The sequence below is a fragment of the Taudactylus pleione genome, unplaced genomic scaffold (genome assembly GCF_031769625.1).
Source record: "Taudactylus pleione unplaced genomic scaffold, aTauple2 ptg000055l, whole genome shotgun sequence".
NCBI lineage: Eukaryota > Metazoa > Chordata > Amphibia > Anura > Myobatrachidae > Taudactylus > Taudactylus pleione.
The window spans coordinates 6,392,144-6,412,065 of record NW_028284457.1 but is presented as its reverse complement, the minus strand read 5'-3'; the positions used below and the strand labels follow the sequence as shown (position 1 = coordinate 6,412,065).

Genomic DNA, 19,922 nt, shown 5'->3' with positions numbered 1-19,922 from the left:
GAAATATTTCATAGATGTCCTATATTCTTTTAAACTGCTGTGCATTTGTGCCACTGCTCTGTTGCTTAGTTTAGCCAGCCAGCTTGCTGCAACCTTTGCCCAATATTGGTAAGAACAATAATTTGAGCTGTGAGGTGGTCAAAATTGACTGTAAATTAATGTTATTGAAGTTACTAATGCAGTAGAAACAAAACAGGCCCAAATGATATGATTTTAGCAGTTTTTATAAATTTTGAGGGTGGTTTTGGCAAAACCAAAACACCACAATGAATTAGAACCAAAACACTGGGTCATCGTACATCTCTACAATATAGAACACATTACAGATTAAACAAGTGGGTGGGAGAGCACAGTACAGATGGGGAGCACAATATGGAACATACAAATGAGGTGGAACAAAATGGTGTATTACAAATAGGGAGGTCTTTGGTGCCTTATATTGGGACCTGGGGAAACTATTTTTCCATTTTTGCTCACCCTTATGTCAAAAGATGACTACACCAATGGTAAAATGGTGTTACAGTTGACAGAAAAGCAAAATCAAAATTGGACAAATGTATTACCAAACCTTTTGCACTTCTGTAAAATGACCTGTTCTGGTACAATGCTCAATGTGTGGAAAATGTTGTCAGAACTTCTCTCCTCTTTACTCCACATACAAAAGTTTACAATATGGAGATAACTTACATAATTAATTTACAACAAAAAGTTTAAACTGTTTAGTTTTTATTAACAGCAGGAGAAATATAACTTTTTGCTGTTAGATACCACAAAGATGAAATGTTATGTTAGAAAAGTGTATGTGGTCTTCTCTTTATCCATGCTGCAATCTCTGGAATTTCCTGCACTCTCTTCTTTAGAGCCATCAGTTTCGGGTAACCTTTTGCAAAACCAGGGTGATAGTATTCAATCTCTTCACTGCAGGTATCCCAGTAAAAGTCAGCCCATGTGACCTGGAGAAAAAGATAAATGCTGGGATTTAACTTAAGAGCAAACATGAATAAATATGGATGTTATAGGTCAAATTTATTAATACGATCAAAGATGACAAACAAACGAGTTTTATAATAGAATGTAGGCACAACTCAAATATCCAAAATTATATGAACGTTTTAAAAATATTTTCAGGCACTTGTAACTTTCCATTAGCAGATTTCTAAACATAACTCCAGCTGTATAGTAGAGTGGAGCGACACATTATTTAGGAAAAGTGTGACATAGTAATGGAGCCTTATGCAATTGTGAGGTATCACTTTTTTTGTCTGGGAGCAACACAGATACAGACCCCACAATCCTCAGGGGTGCAAAAAACTGACAGTTGGACAGAGAGAGAAAACAAAAAGGTATAGGGAGAATAGCACAGGAAAAAGAGAAATGATATGTATGGAATAGTGATCTCTGGAAAAACTGGCATAATAGGAGGAGAACTCTGAATTAGTCACAGTACACCCAGGGGAGTAGCGAGGGTGGTTCCAGTGGAGCATGAGCTCCGGGTGCCAAAATGGACAGAGGGCACCATCCAGGGTTCTGGAATTCATGGGCGCTACTCAGTATGACGACCGGCTCCCTCAAGCTGCCAAGATTGCCTCCTATCCGGCCCTCCCTCCTCTGTAAACATCTTCTGTCACCTACCCTTTCCTGTCAGATTGATTACATTCACTTCTCACCTCTTTAATTCCCTCCCCTCTCTATCCTGTGTTTGGCTCTTTGCCCCTGTCCACTCCTTTCTTATTGGCTTCTGTCACCACCCCTCTCCTTTTCTTACTGGCTTATGTCCCCTTCCCACTCTGATTGGCACTGTCCTGTCCCCTCTCCTCTTTGATTCCCTCCCTCCTTCTCTCCACATTCATTCATTGTGCTTCAATGGACTTAAAAGTGACACTACTGATGTAAAATCCTAAACTTAAATTATAAGGTATGAGATTAAACAAAGTCACTGCTTTGCTATTTAAAGTAATGAAGTGTTCCCAGGCATGACCACATAGTGTTATTTGAAAGGTCTTTTAAAAAATATTAGGAGACCTGAAATAATAATAATGGTGGTAGACTGAACATGACCTGGTTAGTAGTACTCACATTAATATACTCTAGGTGCAATGTATATTTGTGAAGTAGGAGTATAGCTAAGAAGAGCTTTCCATAGGTGTTCCAACTCCAGTGAAAGCTGCTTGGGGCAGTAATCACAGTCATAAGCTGTGTACCCTGTGGCATTTCACTCTTGCAGATATATTTTGTCAATTTAAGTTAAATGATCAGAATATATAATACAATCTTCTCCATTGACTAAAAACAATGATTCAAAGGAGATAAAAGTCAGATCCTAGGTGCTATACATAAATAAAGCAGTGACAAAGGAGCTACCCCTTAGCATTCCATTCCCACAATGGTACCTCAATAACCCAGCATGATACTGCCACTGTTTGCGGTTTTTCTCTTCACTTCAATATTCCTCCTCAGGCTGGCCATACTCCACTGGCACAGTTCAGTAGAGGGCGGGGGGGGGGGCGGTATGACATGCTCTTTCTCTGGGCATCATGGTTCCATGCTACTCCTCTGAGTACACCAGTGAGATACCTCTCAATATGATGTGACCTAATGTGACTGTCAGTGGTGCTCCCCTGAGTCATTTTATATATGGTTATAAAAAGAGGGAAAGAAGATGAAAAAGAGACTCTGGTAGGGGCAGTCTAATTTGACAGAAATACAACTGTAAAATGCAACATGCTGTATAAAACATATTATATATTAGATATACACTAAAAACAAAGGGATCCCATATAGTACATAGTATGTTGTATATTAAAATCAAGTTAGTGCTGCAAAATTATTCACCAGATTTCTGAATTCCATAAGCATAAATTGCTATAATATAACAGAAGACAGATAAACCATATAGTAGGTCAGCAAAAATACTGGTTGAGTCTGATAATAACTATAATCTATACAGATTGGGGTACAGGTGTACATCCAGGGACGGCGCTTCCACTAGGCAAGCTTAAGCAGCTTCCTAGGGGCACCGGCCACTAGAGGGCCCTCGGCCCTCCGATCACCCCCCCATTTGCAGTGTTCCCACTGAGATTGTGTTACCAGCGGGCATTCAGCTCCTTCTCCCCCCATGGCGGCACCCGGCTCCTGAACCAACCCTTCCCCCTGGCGGCTGCGGAGGACGGACATCACTCCTGAGCTCCGTCTTCCGGGTCCCGCAGTGCACTATGGGAGTGACGTCATGACATCACTCCCATAGTTCCGAAGAGCGGGTGCCGGGGACGGAGCTCACTCCTGAACTCCATCTTCCGGGTCCCGCAGTGCACTATGGGAGTGACGTCATGACGGCACTCCCATAGTTCCGAGGAGCGGGCACCGGGGACGGATGGCAGCAGGCACAGGAGCGGGGTTTAAGGTAAGTGTTGTTTTTTTATGTGTGTGTATGTGTGTGTGTGCGAGGGGCGGGGCTTACTACTGGGGGCACTACAGGGGCAGCACCACTGGGGGCACTACAGGGGATGCAATACTGGGGGCACTACAGGGGCCTTACTATTGGGGCCATTACAGGGATAGCACTACTGGGGGCATTACAGGGGCCTTACTACTGGGGACACTATAGGGGCCTTACTACTGGGGGCACTACAGGGGTCTTACTACTGGGGTCACTATTGGGAGCACTACAACTGGGGGCACTTCAAGGGGCATTACTACTGGGGGCACTACAAGGGCATTACAACTATGGGCACTACAGGGGCCTTTACTACTGGGGCACTGCAGGGGGCATTACTTTTAGGGGCATTACCGCTGGGGGCACTGTGTAAGGGGCACCATTACAAGTGGGCATTTAGTGTTTTAAGGAACTACTACTGTGGGCATTGTGAAAGACCTAAGTTAGGGGGGGCCCCTTGAAAATGTTGCTATGGGGCCCTAAAAGTTCTAGTTACGCCCCTGATACTATGTGTGTATATATATATATATATATATATATATATATATATATTATATTATATTATATATATATATATATATATACACACACACACACACATCATACCTCTGCCTGCGCAGAACACAAAACGTATCCGCCACTCCACCTGTGCAAAGTAATTTTCACCTGAGGGGCTAAATGAGTATGGGGGTGGGGGGCGAGGGCACATGCAGAAGTTTTGCCTAGGGTGCTTAGAAGTCTAGCACCGGCGATGTGTACATCACATGTAGAAGCTGTAGTATTAAGCTTCTTGACCCTTTGTAGTCCTACTGTATATCAGGCTGTCTCACCTTAATTTCCTGTTTGAATAATAAAATTGACCCTCATCACTCCTACATGTGATCCACATATGCAGGATTTAAGTCATGGGTCATAAACCAGATGAACTGTTCATTGTTTATATTTCAACAAAACATATAATGAACATATAACACAACAAGTTCGGCTCTGCTTCAGGGTGTATCTTATCCTGAGAGTGTGGTGTAGCCGTGGTGCAGCCATGTGGAATCAGCTGCGTTGCTGACCGGAGCCAGCTCCGACTCAGTCAGTCATGTATGTGCACCAGGTGACTTGCATTTGGCTGTACTCCACCCTATTCTGCCCAGCACCTTCCCTGTCTACTGCTCTGTCCTGCTGAGCCCCTTTGCTCTGTTCCATCCCCTAACCTCTTTACATTAGAGACAGATATGAAGTACCAACCAAACAGCTCCTAACTGTCATTCTTCAAACACAGCATGTAAAGTGACAGTTAGAAGCTGAATGGTTGGTACTTTCTCTCTCATCACTTTCTCTCTTTTCAAGGCTTAGTACATAGACCCCCTAGTGTCTTTCCCATCATTCTATCAATGGGAGCCATTGGAGGGTGGCATGCACCAGCGTCATTCACTCTGGCACCCCAAGGCGCCTGCATGATGGAGACAGGACAGATTTTAGGAGATAATTATATAGATATCATTTATCTAGCACATTTTAGAAAATGATAGCAGAATCTGATTGGTTGCTATGGGCAACATCTACATATTTTCTTTTTAGAAAGTTTGATAAATCTACAACTAAATGTTGGCCTACTCTCCTGGATGGGTTTTTTAAAAGTCGTCATGTATACCCCAACTAACAGCCTTGCTTTCACTTGAACATGGAGTTGGCATTGATGCAAAACTAAAATTGTTGGTCTGTGACACTATGGAGATCATTAGTTCCTGGCAGTGCCTTGTCTAAGGCTGTGCGATTGATGTCGCCACACAGAGCATATGGTCCTTTGGGCGGGAACATTGCCAGCTCATGGCCCTTACTTCTGGCTAGCAGGGTATCTGGAACGACAACCTGCAGCCAGGATTTCTGCTGCTTCGCAGCCAGAGTGTCCATTAGACAATCCATACAGACACTTTACAGTGTGTGCAGCCAATCTGGAGCATCCTCAGGACTCTCTAAGTCATCTCTGCACTTACCGATGCTGACGGCCCCGCTACCTCCGTATGACGAAATTATGTCATAACTCTCTCTTCGTCATTACAGTGGGCGCTAAGGAGACAGGGCGCATTTAAACCCTGTTACAGCCGTGGTTCCTGGGACACTAATAAATTACCTTTACACTGTACAGTATATTCCAGTAGTAAAGAGGTCTTATCACAGCAGATCATTACCAGTTCTTGAAGCCCTGTCCCCTATTAGTTTGTGTGATACACAATGGTAAGGAAGTTCCATATATGAACTAAAGGCATTAGATAGTCGGGCACACTTTTCATACACATCTCCTGATTCACAGTGACCATACTGTATATATACACACACAAACCGATTTTCCAACAAAAGAAAAAAGTAAGTGCCACTCAGAGTCTTAATTATCACAGACAATGGGGTAGATATACGAAGCCTAGAAGCGGTATCAGCGCACGTTATGTGCGCTGATACCGCTTCTCCATGATGTATGATCGGGGGTCTGGGCAGTAAATCACTGGGGCGCATAGCAAGATAATATACAAGATAGCAGCGCCGAGCGGCAGGGCCATGTACGAACGGCCATACCGCATGACCGTTCGGCCGGCTGTAGCTGTCGTTATCGACAGCTACAGCCTGGCGCTAGCCTATCCCCACAGCAGGGACAGAGCTGTACCTGCTGGGGCTGCTGCCGGCTCCAGGGCTGCACACGGGGATCTTGCGATACTTGCGAGATCCCGTGCATGCTCAGTGGAGCCGGCCGGGACTGACACACAGCGCATCAGCACTAGGCTGATGCGCGGTGGTCTCTAGCGGGTAGCGCCGGAGGGGGAGTTTTACTACATTGTTTGTTATAATAAAGTCCTCGAGTGCACGTATTTATTTTCTATGCAAAAAAAAATTGCATTTGTTAATAAACAGTATACAGTACATTCAGGTTGTTTAGACACATGGATACACAAGTACCCACAATAAGTTCTGTACATCTGTTAACGGAATGCATTAAACTGTACTCCCTTATATTTATGTAGATAGATAATTGTTGTGTTTGGTTAGATGTTTTATTTATAATTGTATCTTATTCTGTACTGAATTGTTTCTCATCAAGGTTCTGGAGAACGTTTATTATTTATCTGTTGGAATGTTATGTGGGAGACTTCCACAAGTATAAAGGAATGACTTTCAATCAGTAAAGAATAGATCTTCTTTGTTAGACACAACTGAGAGCTATTTTGTTTGTTACAATTAAGTCTCTAAATTTACATCTTACATTCGGAGGTAAAAATAAACAAACCAAAAAAAAGTGCCCCATTACCATGATGATCAAATCTGATGTTGGAGCCTAGGTTTACCCCGATAGTTTTTACATTTTCAGTCCCAATTTTATTGATCTACCCTTGTTGGAAGCAATTTAAGAGGTAAATGTAATTACAGTAATTGCAACATGTATTTATATTTTTTTAAAGATAAAGGGCCAAATGTAATAGGATGAAAGTTTAGAAAATGTAAGAGTTTAGCAGTAAACTCACACTTTTTAAACTCGGCCAATGTAATAGAGTCCGAGAACATGAAAACGCATGTTTTTAGACTATCAGGGGTATTCAATTTGGAGCGAAAATTTTGGAATCGGCGATAGATTATCAGCAATGACCTCATTTTCACCGATTTCAATTATTCCCCGTATTCAATTTCAAAGACTTTTCGCAGGTTTGGAAAGTCTTTGAAAAAAAAACCGGGGATAACGTTTCACCACTGAATAGGTGGCGAAAAAAAGTGCAGAATTGGGGTTTAGGGGTGCAGGCTTAAAAGAAATAGCCTGCAACCCTAGGAATGTCATTTAAACATAAACTGTGTCAAAAAAAGTAAAAAAAAAAAAATTATTTAAATATTGGGGTGAAAATTAAAAAAAAAAAAAATTGTTTAAAAATAGGGAAATAGGTTCAGGGCTATTCTGCAAGTATGCGGCAGGTGTTTTCTAGAATAGATTATTAGCGGCAGGTGCATTTTTGCTGAATTTAAAAAAAATTACTTTAGGGACATAAAAATATGCTAGTACCCATTTGCATGTACCCCAAATTTGATGGGACCACTTAAAAAAAGAAAAAAATAACCAAAGTGCTCTTCTGCATCACTTCTTCAATGTTGGGAAAAAAAAACATCTGCCGCGGCTATTTAAAACCCCGACTTTCACTTGCAGGCTAAAACGGGGGTACCCATAGTGATCCCCCATGTTTTGACAGTTTTAGGGGGGTCCTACAATTTATTCCAGGTAAATCCCATTTTTTTTCGCCAATCCTAATTCGCCAGCTCCCGTTTTCATAGCTTTTTAATTGAATACGGGGATAAAGCGGGCGTGCGCCCGATACTTTATCCCAGGAAAATCAGCGTTGTGGAGCGAAAAGTCCAGCACGGACTTTTCGCTCCAAATTGAATACCCCTGTAAAAATCTCTCATGATTTTAACTCTCAATCAGATGTTTTCTTATTTTGAAGATAAAACTCGACCAATGTGAGAGTTTACTGCTAAACTCACATTTTCTAAACTCTCACCCTATATATTTTCTAATTCAAAACAATGTGTGTTTTGTCTTTTAAAATTCCTTGCTGTGAGAGAGTTCCCTGTGCTCCTAAGCCTTGTTCCTGCTCCGGTGCTACCTTTGCCTTCTGTCAGCTAAGTCGGATACCACAGATCTCCCAGCACCGCTCTGACCAGTGCCACAGTCTCCAGTCTGGTGGTGACTGCTCTGTCTCCCACAGGTTACCCACTCCTGTGTCCTGAACATGTTGTTTACCCCTCGTTCAGCCATTCAACAGGATATCAGGATATCTCATTCAAGTCATTCTACAGCATATCAGGATATCTCATTCAAGACATTCTACAGCATATCAGGATATCTCATTCAAGACATTCTACAGGAAATCAGGATATCTCATTTAGCCATATTTACATCATTTCTGGATTTCACTTCAAACATCTCTGCCACTTTTCTGGACATTGACTTTGCTCTCTCCCACTACAGTGACCTAGTATCCACATAGCCCGGTTCTAAGTTTATTTACATCGGGACTCTAGTTACTATCTGTATACTTTCATGTCTACTAATATCCATATAAAACAACCAACTTTCCAATTTAAATCTGTTCGTGCTTCCACTTCTGTTTCCACCCCGGGTCCACAAAAATCCCAGTCCGTAACACATGCGGTTTCTAACTGAAAGTTCAAAACCGAATAAATATACACCTGCCAAATCTAAAAACATTGAAATTGATTTCCAAATCGGATGCTAGGAAATGAACAATTTGGACAGTGAAATAGAAAGTTGATTTCAGATAGATTCAATCAATTTTAAACCACTTTGAAATTGAATACAGTGTCTGCTTCAGACCCGGACGCTAAGGAGCAATCGCTCGCTGCCAAAAGGGGCGGTTTGCAAATTCTGCGATCACACTGTGTGGCGTAAGGACGCCCTCTTTGTCTTAGAGAGTGACAGCAGTGAGCAAACGCAGGTGTATAAAGATGCCCACTTTCCTTTCTTAACACACGTCATCTCCAGGAAGTGTATGATTGATCAGTAACATTGAGAGCCAAGAATATCAGTAGTGACCGATGATGAATATCACTGGAGAATATCACAGAGACTGTTGAAGCGCACTGAGGATATAACAGTGTAGAGCCTGGAACAGTGATCCGAAGCTAGCAGCTACTGGAGAAGAGAAGTTGTTCAGATGACTTCCTGTTTCCTGGAGTCTTGCTTTATACCTTTAGGTAGCTGTCCATTGGAGGAAAGAGTCAGCTGAGAGGTGACCATGCTACCATTGGTGTAGGGTCCAGGCAGGTGAAACAGACAATATGGCAATATGGAGGATTGCGTGGAAGTCAGCAGGGCCCGGAGATAATACTCAGCGTGTCACACGCCACCGCACCTGGCATCTAACTGTGCAGCTAGTCAGGGGAAGCCGGTACTGCAGTGAGTAACAGCCGATCCCAGGCTGAATCCTGACATCAGCCAATCACAAGACCACTTTACACGTTTTCAGTGTTCACATTATCCCAATACAAAGCAAACACTGCAATTCTTCCACTGTGTATATGTTGACAAATCAGTTTCAAAACAGCATTGGCCATGTATCTGATATCACTACGAGCACCTCGCCACCTTGTGGGAGTGATTTGTTTAGTTTCAGGGATTAGACATTATCCAGCTGTTAGCATATCTCCCAACTTCTTTACCTCAGGAAGAGGGACCTTTGTGCATGGCGCAGGCTCGCACCCAAAATTAGGGGTTTGGCCTCATGGTTAGGGGTGTGGTCTTGCAGTTAGGGTGTGTGGCTTCATGGGGAAAGCCGCGCCCACAGGTCACAGCAGGTGGCCTCATTTCTGTGCAAAACCATGTATCAAGTTCACCCTGTACAGAGAAATCAACAAAGCTGTGGTGTATTGAAATTAATGAGCTGTAGTGTATAAGGTGCGGTGTATTGAAATTAATGAGCTGTAGTGTATAAGGGGAATTGGGGACATCTTATGGGCATATAAAAGGCATGTGGTGGACATCTGATTGCATATTAGTTTTTAATGGGCTTTATTATGAGGGTTGAGGGGTTAATACTTTTAATAGAGTTAATTAAATTGAAGAGGTTAATGGTTTTATTTAGTTTTATTAAGGGGAATGGTTCTATTGGTTATACTGAGGAGGTTAATGAGTGTTTAATGAATATGAATCAATTTAATTGATAATGCAGAGTTTTATTAATAAAGTGCATAAGGGATTTAATAATTAGAATGAGGTTAATTAATGATGAGGAAATGATACTATGTGGGAGTCACAAATATACTCTGTGTTGTATGGCGGTTTAAAAAAATTTCTTTGTGGATTATGGCATTTTACACTTGGACCAGGTAGTCATGAGAGTTGGCAGGATAGGGGAGAAGAATTAATACAGTTAGGTCCATACACTCAATCCACACCAAAACAACCCCATGACACTCATGTCAACAGATCCTGAAAAATAATAGATAATTCATGGAGCAGAAGAGGGGATTGGGGCTAGGCGATTTTATGTTGTTCAGACCCTTCCTAATCAGCAAGTCATGTTTGGAAGTTGTTTACAGTGCCCGAGAACAAGAGTTTTATTAGTGAGTGGACATGTCCAGTGGCAGATTCTACCTAGGGCCTGCATGGCTGCAGTGCCCCAGTAAAATCTGCCACTTCAGTGATCAGTTACAGTCCTTCACTGGAAGCACTACCTGCCAATCACAGACAGGACAGGCAGTCCCAGGCAGAGGTGTTTTCTCCCCCTGGGACTGCTAGTCTGAGCTGCGATTAACAGAGATTATAGCTTAGTGGAAAGCCGCTGCTCTGTCTTTTGGACAGCTGATGCAGTCCCTAGAAGGAGGTGTTTTGCTCATGTGCGGTTCCCCCGCCAAATTCATACAGCAGGTGCTGAGACCCAGCTGGCCCATGTCCATCTACACCTCTTATCCTCTAAAACTGGTAAAGCATGTTATGTTCTGGGTTGTTTGTGGACCCGGGGTGGTAGCAGGAGCAATCACAGAAGCGGGTTTGAATGTAAAACTATGTTTTTTAATACGTGCTTGAGTAGACATAAAATATGGCAGTAAATAAAAGTCCAGGTATATATAAACGTGCACTAGAGTTCTGTGGTGGGAGTAATGGGTTAATGTCCAAGTAGAAACAATTAGAACTGTCCAGGTGTGCATTTAGTGAGACTGGAATAATCAACCAGGTATAAAGGTAGTGATGCAGGAAATAATAAGCCAAGTATGCAGGTAGTGAACTAAAGCAACTGAGCAGGATGTCAGCAGGCTCAGGCACTCAGGTATGTGCAAGGGTGGTGGTGGAAGCGGGGTAGTCCAGCGGAAGCTAGGAGCTGACAGGCAGACTGGCAGACAGCGAATTTCACAGGAACAGGATAAGCACAGAGAACTCCCTCTCAGCTAGGCTGAGATACACGTTGCACTGGCAAAGAAGGAAGGAACCTTCCTAAATACCCCATGCCGTGCTGTTACTGGCCGGAGGGAACATGTGACTCACCAGGATTGGCCAGCCGCATCACATGGCCAGAAGGCAAAATGGCGGCACCCATGCCAAACGGAACAGAGACGCCACCAGGCCTTACCAGCGCAGAGTGACAACAGGCCCGCAAAACAACGCGCGCAGCCAAAGCCCCCCGCCAGACACAAGCTCTGCCACCAGACAGCCCGCGCCACAACGACCTCACAGGTAACACCTGCCTAGCGCCATGCTGAAATACCCTGGCCGTGACACAGCATGAGTAGTGGCAGTCTCACTCACCCAGGACAGTAGGAGCAAACGCTGGCCATGTCACTTCATACTGAAACCATATCCCTTGAATCCTATTTTTTAAATATTCATTTGTATCAGTGCCTCCCCTTATTTGCAAATGTTGTTATTTAAATATATAATGGGTAGAGCAAATAAGCTTTTTAACTTTTTAAAAGTTTTCTAAATATTGCAACTTTTGTGATATTTCCACCCAAAACACAAAATTTAAATACGCTAATAAAATTATTAAAAGATCTTATAACACAATGTAAAGAGCTAGAGAAAGAAATATATATTTTTTTATAGCCAACACATACAATTAACAGTAAACTTACATAGTCACCTGTAAACCACGTATTATCTCCCAATTCTCTCTCCATGCCAGACAGGACGGGTTGGCCAGTTTTATCCATGTACTCCTTTATTACCTAGTAAAAGAGAAGATATTATATATATCAGCAAAATAATAATTGTTTAAAAAAATCTATGCTTACAGTCCCCATATAGCTCACAATTTGCTATATATACAGTAAGAGCATTTCATGGTTTTTTAAAAGCAAAAAATAAAAGTGAGTTGAGTATTTATGTATTGCTCATATAGCCACTAAACCTATGAGTTTTAATAAAATTGAAAAGCCACTTAGTAGATAGTCTAATTGTTACAGCGGTCTACCTGCTCTGATAAGGACACTGCACTAACCCTCTGCACGGTATACAATCGCTTCCCGACTGCTTTATCCCACGGTGGGATAAATGACTGGCGTCTATATCTAGACGCAGCTCATTTCCCCGACGCCGGGAGAACGGCATCCCGATCGAAGGGATGCCGGGCGCCGTGAGCAGACAGCCGCGGGGTGGGGAGGGTTAGGGCACACGGGGGGACTTAGGGTTAGGCACGCCCCAGGAGCGTTAGGCACCCCCCAGGGGACTTAGGTTTAGGCAGCGGGGAAGGAGGGTTAGGCACTTAGAGGGGGGATTAGGGTTAGGCACAAGGGGGGAGGTTAGGGTTAGGCACCCCTAAGGAGGCTTAGGGGGATTAGGTTAGATTAGTTGATAATTACCACAATCGGGATTTCCAGCGCAGTCGGGCTTCCACTGCCGGGCTCTGCTGTTTTGTCAGACTGCCGCTGCCGGGATTCGAACTCCCGGCCATGCGGCAGCCGGAATATCATACCGATTCCCTCTGCACACACTATGACTATAACAACCAACATAACAAGGGGTTCTAACCCTTTCAAGACTCGAAGTGGAGAGCAGAAAAAATTATTCTGATGCATACTTTAATAGAGCACATTCATTTATTTTGAATGTGGGATTTGGTATGATGTTTGCATTTTAATATTGTGAAATAAAAGTTGCTTTGTCCGGGAATGATGATGTTTGTCCATGCAAGATGACGTTTTGCCTCGTTCTGAGTTCCGTTTTTTTGGAGGGAAAAATCCGAACTCGGCGTGCAAACTCGAACCTATCCGAGCCTGCACATCCCTAATTTTAATACGCATGCGCGAACCAGTCAGTGCGGCCGAAAATCGTGTGCTCGCTAAATAGCGAATGCCTGCTATTTTGAGTGACAGATTGAGGCGTTTGTGGATGGTAACAGGGGAAGGTGCTTGAAAACGGGGAGTGGAGATCTGAACGCAGGCATGCCAAACGGTCAAAATGGGCGTTTTAAGGGTGTGCATAATTACTAAAGCAGCGTCATCGACCACGTCACTTGATTGTTTTAAAGTCAGAACTGCTCGCATGATTGTGGTAGGAAAAACCAACCACAAGAATAGCGAGCAGTTCATACGCCGTCCGATGTACTCAATTAATCTAATAAATAGCGGACATGACGTTTGATGCGAGCGGCCAGGGGGCGTTTTTTTCAAAATTACGTTTGCATGTTTCGTTCGCTCATTCAGACATAGAGGCGTGGACAGACCGCAAAGAGCGAACGGTTAATTTAAATAGCCAGCACCTTTTTCTGGACAAGCGAGCGCAAATAGCGTCCGGCTCTGAATCAGGCCCAGTGTGCGCAGTAGCCGCATGTGCATCAACAAAGTAGTGCCAAGCGTGCGCCTGTGTCCCATAAATAAAGGGCCGGCTGGCTTGTCCGTTAAAGGGTGCTGTAACCCCCAAAGGGCACTCCAAACAAAATAAAAAAATATTTTCTGTGTTTGTGAATTGTGCGCACTGTGGCTGCACATGCATCAACAAAGGAGCAGCGCCAAGCGTGCGCCTGTCATAAGTAAAGGGCCGGCTGGCTTGACTGTTAAAAGGTGCTGTAACCCCCAAAGTACACTCCAAACAAAATAACGAAATATTTTCTGTGTTTGTGAATTGTGTGCACTGTGGCTGCACGTGCATCAACAAAGGAGCAGCGCCAAGTGTGCGCCTGTGTCCCATAAGTAAAGGTCCGGCTGGCTCATTTCTTAAAGGGTGGTGTAACCCACAAAGTGCACTAGTCTCCAACAAAAATAAAAAATTATTTTCTGTGTTTGTGTGCGCCTTAGCTGCACGTATATATCAATATATACCAAACTTTCTCCGATAAAAATAAAATAGGCAAAGATCAAGAACCACTTCCTCCTAGTGTTGTTGCTGCTGCTGGGAGTTGTTCATCATCCCAGAGAGGAAGTAAGAATAGCACTACTTTTACTAAACAATTGACCCTCCAACAGTCCTTAGCGAGGAGGATGAAGTACGACAGCAGTCATCCTGAAGCAAAACGTATAACTGAGGCCTTGACTGCTATGTTGGTGTTAGACGTGCGTCCGGTATCCGCCATTAGTGCAGTGGGATTTAGACAATTGATGGAGGTAGTGTGTCCCCGGTTCCAAATCCCGTCTAGATTCCACTTCACTAGGCAGGCGATACCGAGACTGTACAGAAACGTCAGAAAAAGTGTCCTCAGTGTCCTGAAAAATGCGGTTGTACCCAATGTCCACTTAACCACGGACATGTGGACAAGTGGAACAGGGCAGACTAAGGACTATATGACTGTGACAGCCCACTGGGTAAATGTATCACCTTACGTAGCAACAACAGCAGCGTCACCAGTAGCAGCATCTCAGAAACGCCAGCTCGTTCCAAGGCAAGCTACGCTGTGTATCACCGGTTTCAGTAAGAGGCACACCGCCGACAACCTCTTAGAGAAACTGAGGGAAATCATCGCCCAGTGGCTTACCCCACTTAGACTCTCCCGGGGATTTGTGATATCTGACAACGCCACCAATATTGTGCGGGCATTACATCTGGGCAAATTCCAGCACGTCCCATGTTTTGCTCACACAATAAACTTGGTGGTACAGAATTTTCTGTAAAGCGACAGGGGCGTGCAGGAGACGCTTTGGGTGGCCACTTTTGCCATTCAGCGACTGCGTGCGCCTGTGTCATAAGTAAAGGGCCAGCTGGCTTGTCCGTTAAAGGGTGCTGTAACCCCCAAAGTGCACTCCAAACAAAATAAAAAATTCTTCTTTTTTTTTCTGTCTTTGTGAAATGTGTAGGCTGTAGCCGCACCTGCATCCTCAAAGCAGCAGCGACAAGCATGCGTCTGTCTGTTAAAGGATTACATCGGTGACAGCATCCAAGTAGGCATGTCAGACAGTATGTACCTGTACTGGCAGGAAAAAGAGGCCATTTGGAGGCCCCTGTACAAACTGGCTCTATTTTACCTGAGTTGCCCCCCTCCAGTGTGTACTCCGAAAGAGTGTTTAGTGCAGCCGGGAACCTTGTCAGCGAAAGGCGTAGGAGGTTGCTTCCACAAAATGTGGAGAAGATGATGTTCATAAAAATGAATTATCAACTCTTCCAGGGAGACCAGCCTCCAGAACGTACAGAGGGACCTGTGGTGGTGGATTCCAGCGGGGACGAATTAATACTCTGTGAGGATGAGGATGTCAACAACACTGAAGAGGGTGAGGAATCGGTGGATGAGGAGGATGAGGACGACATCTTGCCTCCATAGAGCCAGTTTGTGCAGGGAGAGATTAATTGCCAGCTTGTTTTGTGGGGGCCCAAACGAACCAATCATTTCAGCCACAGTCGTGTGGCAGACCCTGGCGCTGAAATGATTGGTTTGTTAAAGTGTGCATGTCCTGTTTATACAACATAAGGGTGAGTGGGAGGGCCCAATTACAATTCCATTCTTGCACCTCTTTTTTTCTTTGCATTATGTACTGTTTGGGGCCTAGTTTTTCAAACTGCCATCCTGTCTGCCACTGCAGTGTCACTCCTAGATGGGCCACGTGTTTGTGCCGGCCACTCGTGTCGCTTAGCATAGTCATCCAGCTACCTCGGTGCAACCTTTTGGACATAAAAACACTATTGTGAGGTGTTCGGAATAGGCTGGAAATTAAGGTTATTGAGGTTAATAATAGCATAGGAGCAGAAAAACCCACAAATTGTGATTTTAGCTGTTTTTATGCTTTTTAAAAAAAAAAATACAGATCCAAAACACAAAACCCAGAACCTAAAACACCGAAGGGTGGTTTTGGCAAAACCAATCCAGATCCAAAACACGAAGAAAGATCCAGATCCAAAACCAAAACACGAAAAGTGGCCGGTGCACACCCCTACTTGTAACAGTTTTAGCATGTCCAAATAGCAAAACTGTGGCAGGGCATGACGGGATGTGTAGTTCTACAACAGCTAGGGGGCCGCTTATTGCCCAGTCCTAATCTAGATAGACTGGAGGAATGGTCAATAATGTGGCAACTACAGTTTAATGCCAAAAAAATGCTAAATCTTGCACTTGGTTTTCAAAAACGTAAAGACTAAATATAGTATCAACTGCACTATAGTAGACACTATTGGGGAAGAAAGGGATCTAGGAGTCACTATTTCAGGTGACTTAAAGGCAGGTAAGCATTGTAATAAAGTAATTGGAAAGGTGAGTCAGATGCCTGGTTGCATAGGGAGAGGAATCAGTAGCAGAAAGAAAGAAGTTATAATGCTGTATATTTCAGTGGTATGGCTTCATCTAGAATACTGTGCTCAGTTCTGGAGGCTATATATATCCTGTATGACATTCCTTGTCCATCCTCCATGTGGTATGGGTCACATTACACAGGGAGCATGAGAGCCACCAGCTGCCGTTCGACACGGCCGGCGACGGGCATCTTTTTGCCGGAAACATGTTTTATTTGATGCAATGCAAATAAGACGCACAAGCAGACTTTGATGATTAATATATGTGGCATGGGTATGTTTTGTCTGCGGCCAAGTCTAGATGATCGCAGCGGAACGTGGTGTGGAAAACAGCTGCTGACACTGTAAGGTAGCATTTTGTATACAGGTACAGCTGCAGTTGTACACAGAACATACATATGTCCCATATCATTTTAATTAGCGAAGTCTGCTTGTGCATCTTATCGACAAATACAGTAAGATGCACACTGAGGTGAAAAAGATGCATTAAAAGGTAAATAAACTTGCATGGAACTAGGCATGACTAGAAGGGCTGTTTAAAGTGACTGCAGCAACAACGACAGAGGACACATCTGTATCTCCTGAAGGATATGAATACATTAGAGACTGTACAAAAAAGGGAAACTAAAATGGTACATGGCCTACATCACAGAACTTACCCAGAAGGACTATGCTCTAAACTATACATATTAAGATCCTTTAGACTGTAAAGGGGGGACATGATAGAAACTTTCAAATATATCAAGGGTTTAAACAAGGTACAGGAGGGAAAAAAAGTATTTGAATACGAGGACATGCAATGGAACTGGAGAGAATTAGGTACAGTGGAAATGTAAGGAAAAATAACTTCACAGAAAAGGTAGTGGATAAGCGAAATGGCCTCCTATCAGAGGTGGTAGAGGCTAATACAGTAAAGAAATTAATATGCTTGGTATAGACATAAGGATATCTTTACAAAGAACTAAGGATCAAATTTGAGGTTCACATAATGTTAAAAAAGGGGTAGACTAAACGGTATGCAGTCGGGAAGCCGGCAGACCTAATCCCAACAGCCGGCTTCCCAACTGCTTTATCCCGGCGAGGGTTTAACGTCAGATGTCTAAATCTAGACGCCTATTATTTTACGAATGCCGGGAGACCGGAGACCGGCATCCCGATCAAAGTGATGCCAGGCGCCGAGCGCGGACATCACTTCGATGTCCGGGGGCGGGGGTTAGGTTTAGGGCTCCCGGGGGGGAACTTAGGGTTAGGCACCCCACCGAGAGGTTAGGGTTAGGCTAGGGGGAGGGAGGATTAGGGTAAGGCACCCCCGGGGGGTTTAGGTGTAGGCGGCGGGGAAGGGAGGATTAGGGTTAGGCACTGGGGGGGAAGGTTAGGGTTAGGCACCCCTAAGGAGGGTTAGGAATTAGGTTAGTGAATACTTACCTTAGGGACGATCAGGATTTTCACCCATGTTGGGCAGCCGCTGTCGGGATTCCAACCGCCGGACAGGCGTCCAGCAGTAAATCATACAGATTCCGACTAAACAGGCCAAGTGGTTCTTATCAGCTGTCAAATTCTAAAGTTTTGTATGTTTGTTCCCTCCCTTCACACCCCCTACTTCTCTTCCTACCATGTCCTCCTTCTAACCTCACCACTGCGAATGAAGTCCATGTCCTCCTATCATCATACTCCACTTTTCCCTGGACCCCATTTCATCCAATCTTCTTTGCTTCCTCTTTCCTGAAACCTGCTTATACCTTGCCCTTCTTTATAATGTTTCTTTCGGCTTTATCCTCTCATCCATTGAGCACATCCTTATCTCACTCAACCTTAAGAAACCCTCACTTAATCCCAACTCTCTGAAACTACTGCCTTATCCCTTTTTTCACCCCCTCAAAGCTTTTAGAGAGGATTGTATATCTCCAATGTATCACATTCCTCTACTTCCAACTCCTTTCATGAACCTCTACAATCTGATTTCAGAAACTGCCCTCACCAAGCTCACCAGAGTCCTTCTTACTGCCAAAGATAATTTCTCATCCTCTCTTTTCTCCTTTAAACTCTTTCTATTATTGTTCTCTGTGAGTCTGTCCTCTGATGGTTCAATTTTTTCCTCACTAACTGTTCCTTTTTTATCTCTAACTCTGAATTCTCTCCTTCCATCCTCTCTTATGTCTCTTGATGACTCTTTGCCATCTCCTCCAGGCTGTCCCAGCACTTCCTCAAACTAAATATTACCAAATACGAACTCATTGTTGACTCCTACCTCTCCTTAGCCCCCCAATTCAAAATATCTCTATATGATTAGGCCCTCTTTCACCTCTTATACCATCAAGATACTATCAAGACATTCACCCATGCATTCATCATCCCTAGCCTCGACCACTATAACCACCTCCTCTCTGTAATACCTTGTTCTAGCCTTTCATGAACACTGTCCCTCATCTAATTTTCCTCTCTTGTGGCTTGGAATAACCCTCCCCACTTCTGCAACTGCAAAGTTTGATGATAACAGTGAAAAGACGCATTGGGGCCAGCTAGTCCGCATACAGTACCCTGTAGTCAATGCATGCATTCTCCAGACCCTGGCTGAATGACTGAATACAACTGGAGATTCTCACAAATATTTGTGTGAAGGCCACCCCTTAAACTGGACCAACATATAGTGGAACATACATTTATAAACTGAACATTTCTTGGATTCATGAGAATGCTACTTATCAATTTACTAGACACAGTACCACATGATTTAAGTTAGACTTCATGAATATTAATTACAGATGTGTCCTCATACATTTTTTCTCCGAGCGCGACATTCAGGCATCCTAGTCATGGCATGTACTATAAATATTGCATGAGGTGTTCCCATATACTGTAGAGAGATGGCTTTGCCACTAATCACTACAGGCATTGTCATTAGCAGCTTGCTCAATATAACGCTAAACGGTGCACATACTATATGACACAGAACTGGCAGTAGTGTAAAGATGCACTTTAAGCTTTCAATAAAATGAGATTCTGACACTTGTAGTGATGTTTATCCCTGCCTATTAAACTGCTAATACAGGCAATGAAGAGCAAGTTATAGACAACAGGTGTGAAGCATCTTGTCAATAGCCTCTATGGGTTAGTGGTAAAAGTGTTAACGTAACAAAGCTGTCACTTATGGTTTGATTCCCATTAAGGCCAGGGGCATTGAGCAAGGTGATTTTGTAATCAAAGTTATTTTATCTACAGTAAATATTTTTTAAATGTCACCTTTGCATTTCTCTGCACTTCAAATATTTAGCAATCAAGACACACAACGTTTTTGTT

The 19,922-nt window shown here is 43.5% G+C and overlaps 1 protein-coding gene across 1 annotated transcript in view; it reads right to left on the bottom strand.

The window, feature by feature from the left end:
* Nucleotides 1–206: 206 nt before the first annotated feature.
* Nucleotides 207–19,922, bottom strand: part of LOC148535159 (hematopoietic prostaglandin D synthase-like) — a 112,408-nt gene continuing 92,692 nt past the window's right edge. The window contains exons 4-5 of the mRNA XM_088464428.1: nucleotides 12,050–12,142; nucleotides 207–953 (exon numbers count right to left, since the gene is read on the bottom strand). Of these exons, the coding sequence (XP_088320554.1) occupies nucleotides 789–953; nucleotides 12,050–12,142 (258 nt within the window). The 3' untranslated portion in view covers nucleotides 207–788. The remainder of the gene's footprint in view (nucleotides 954–12,049; nucleotides 12,143–19,922) is intronic.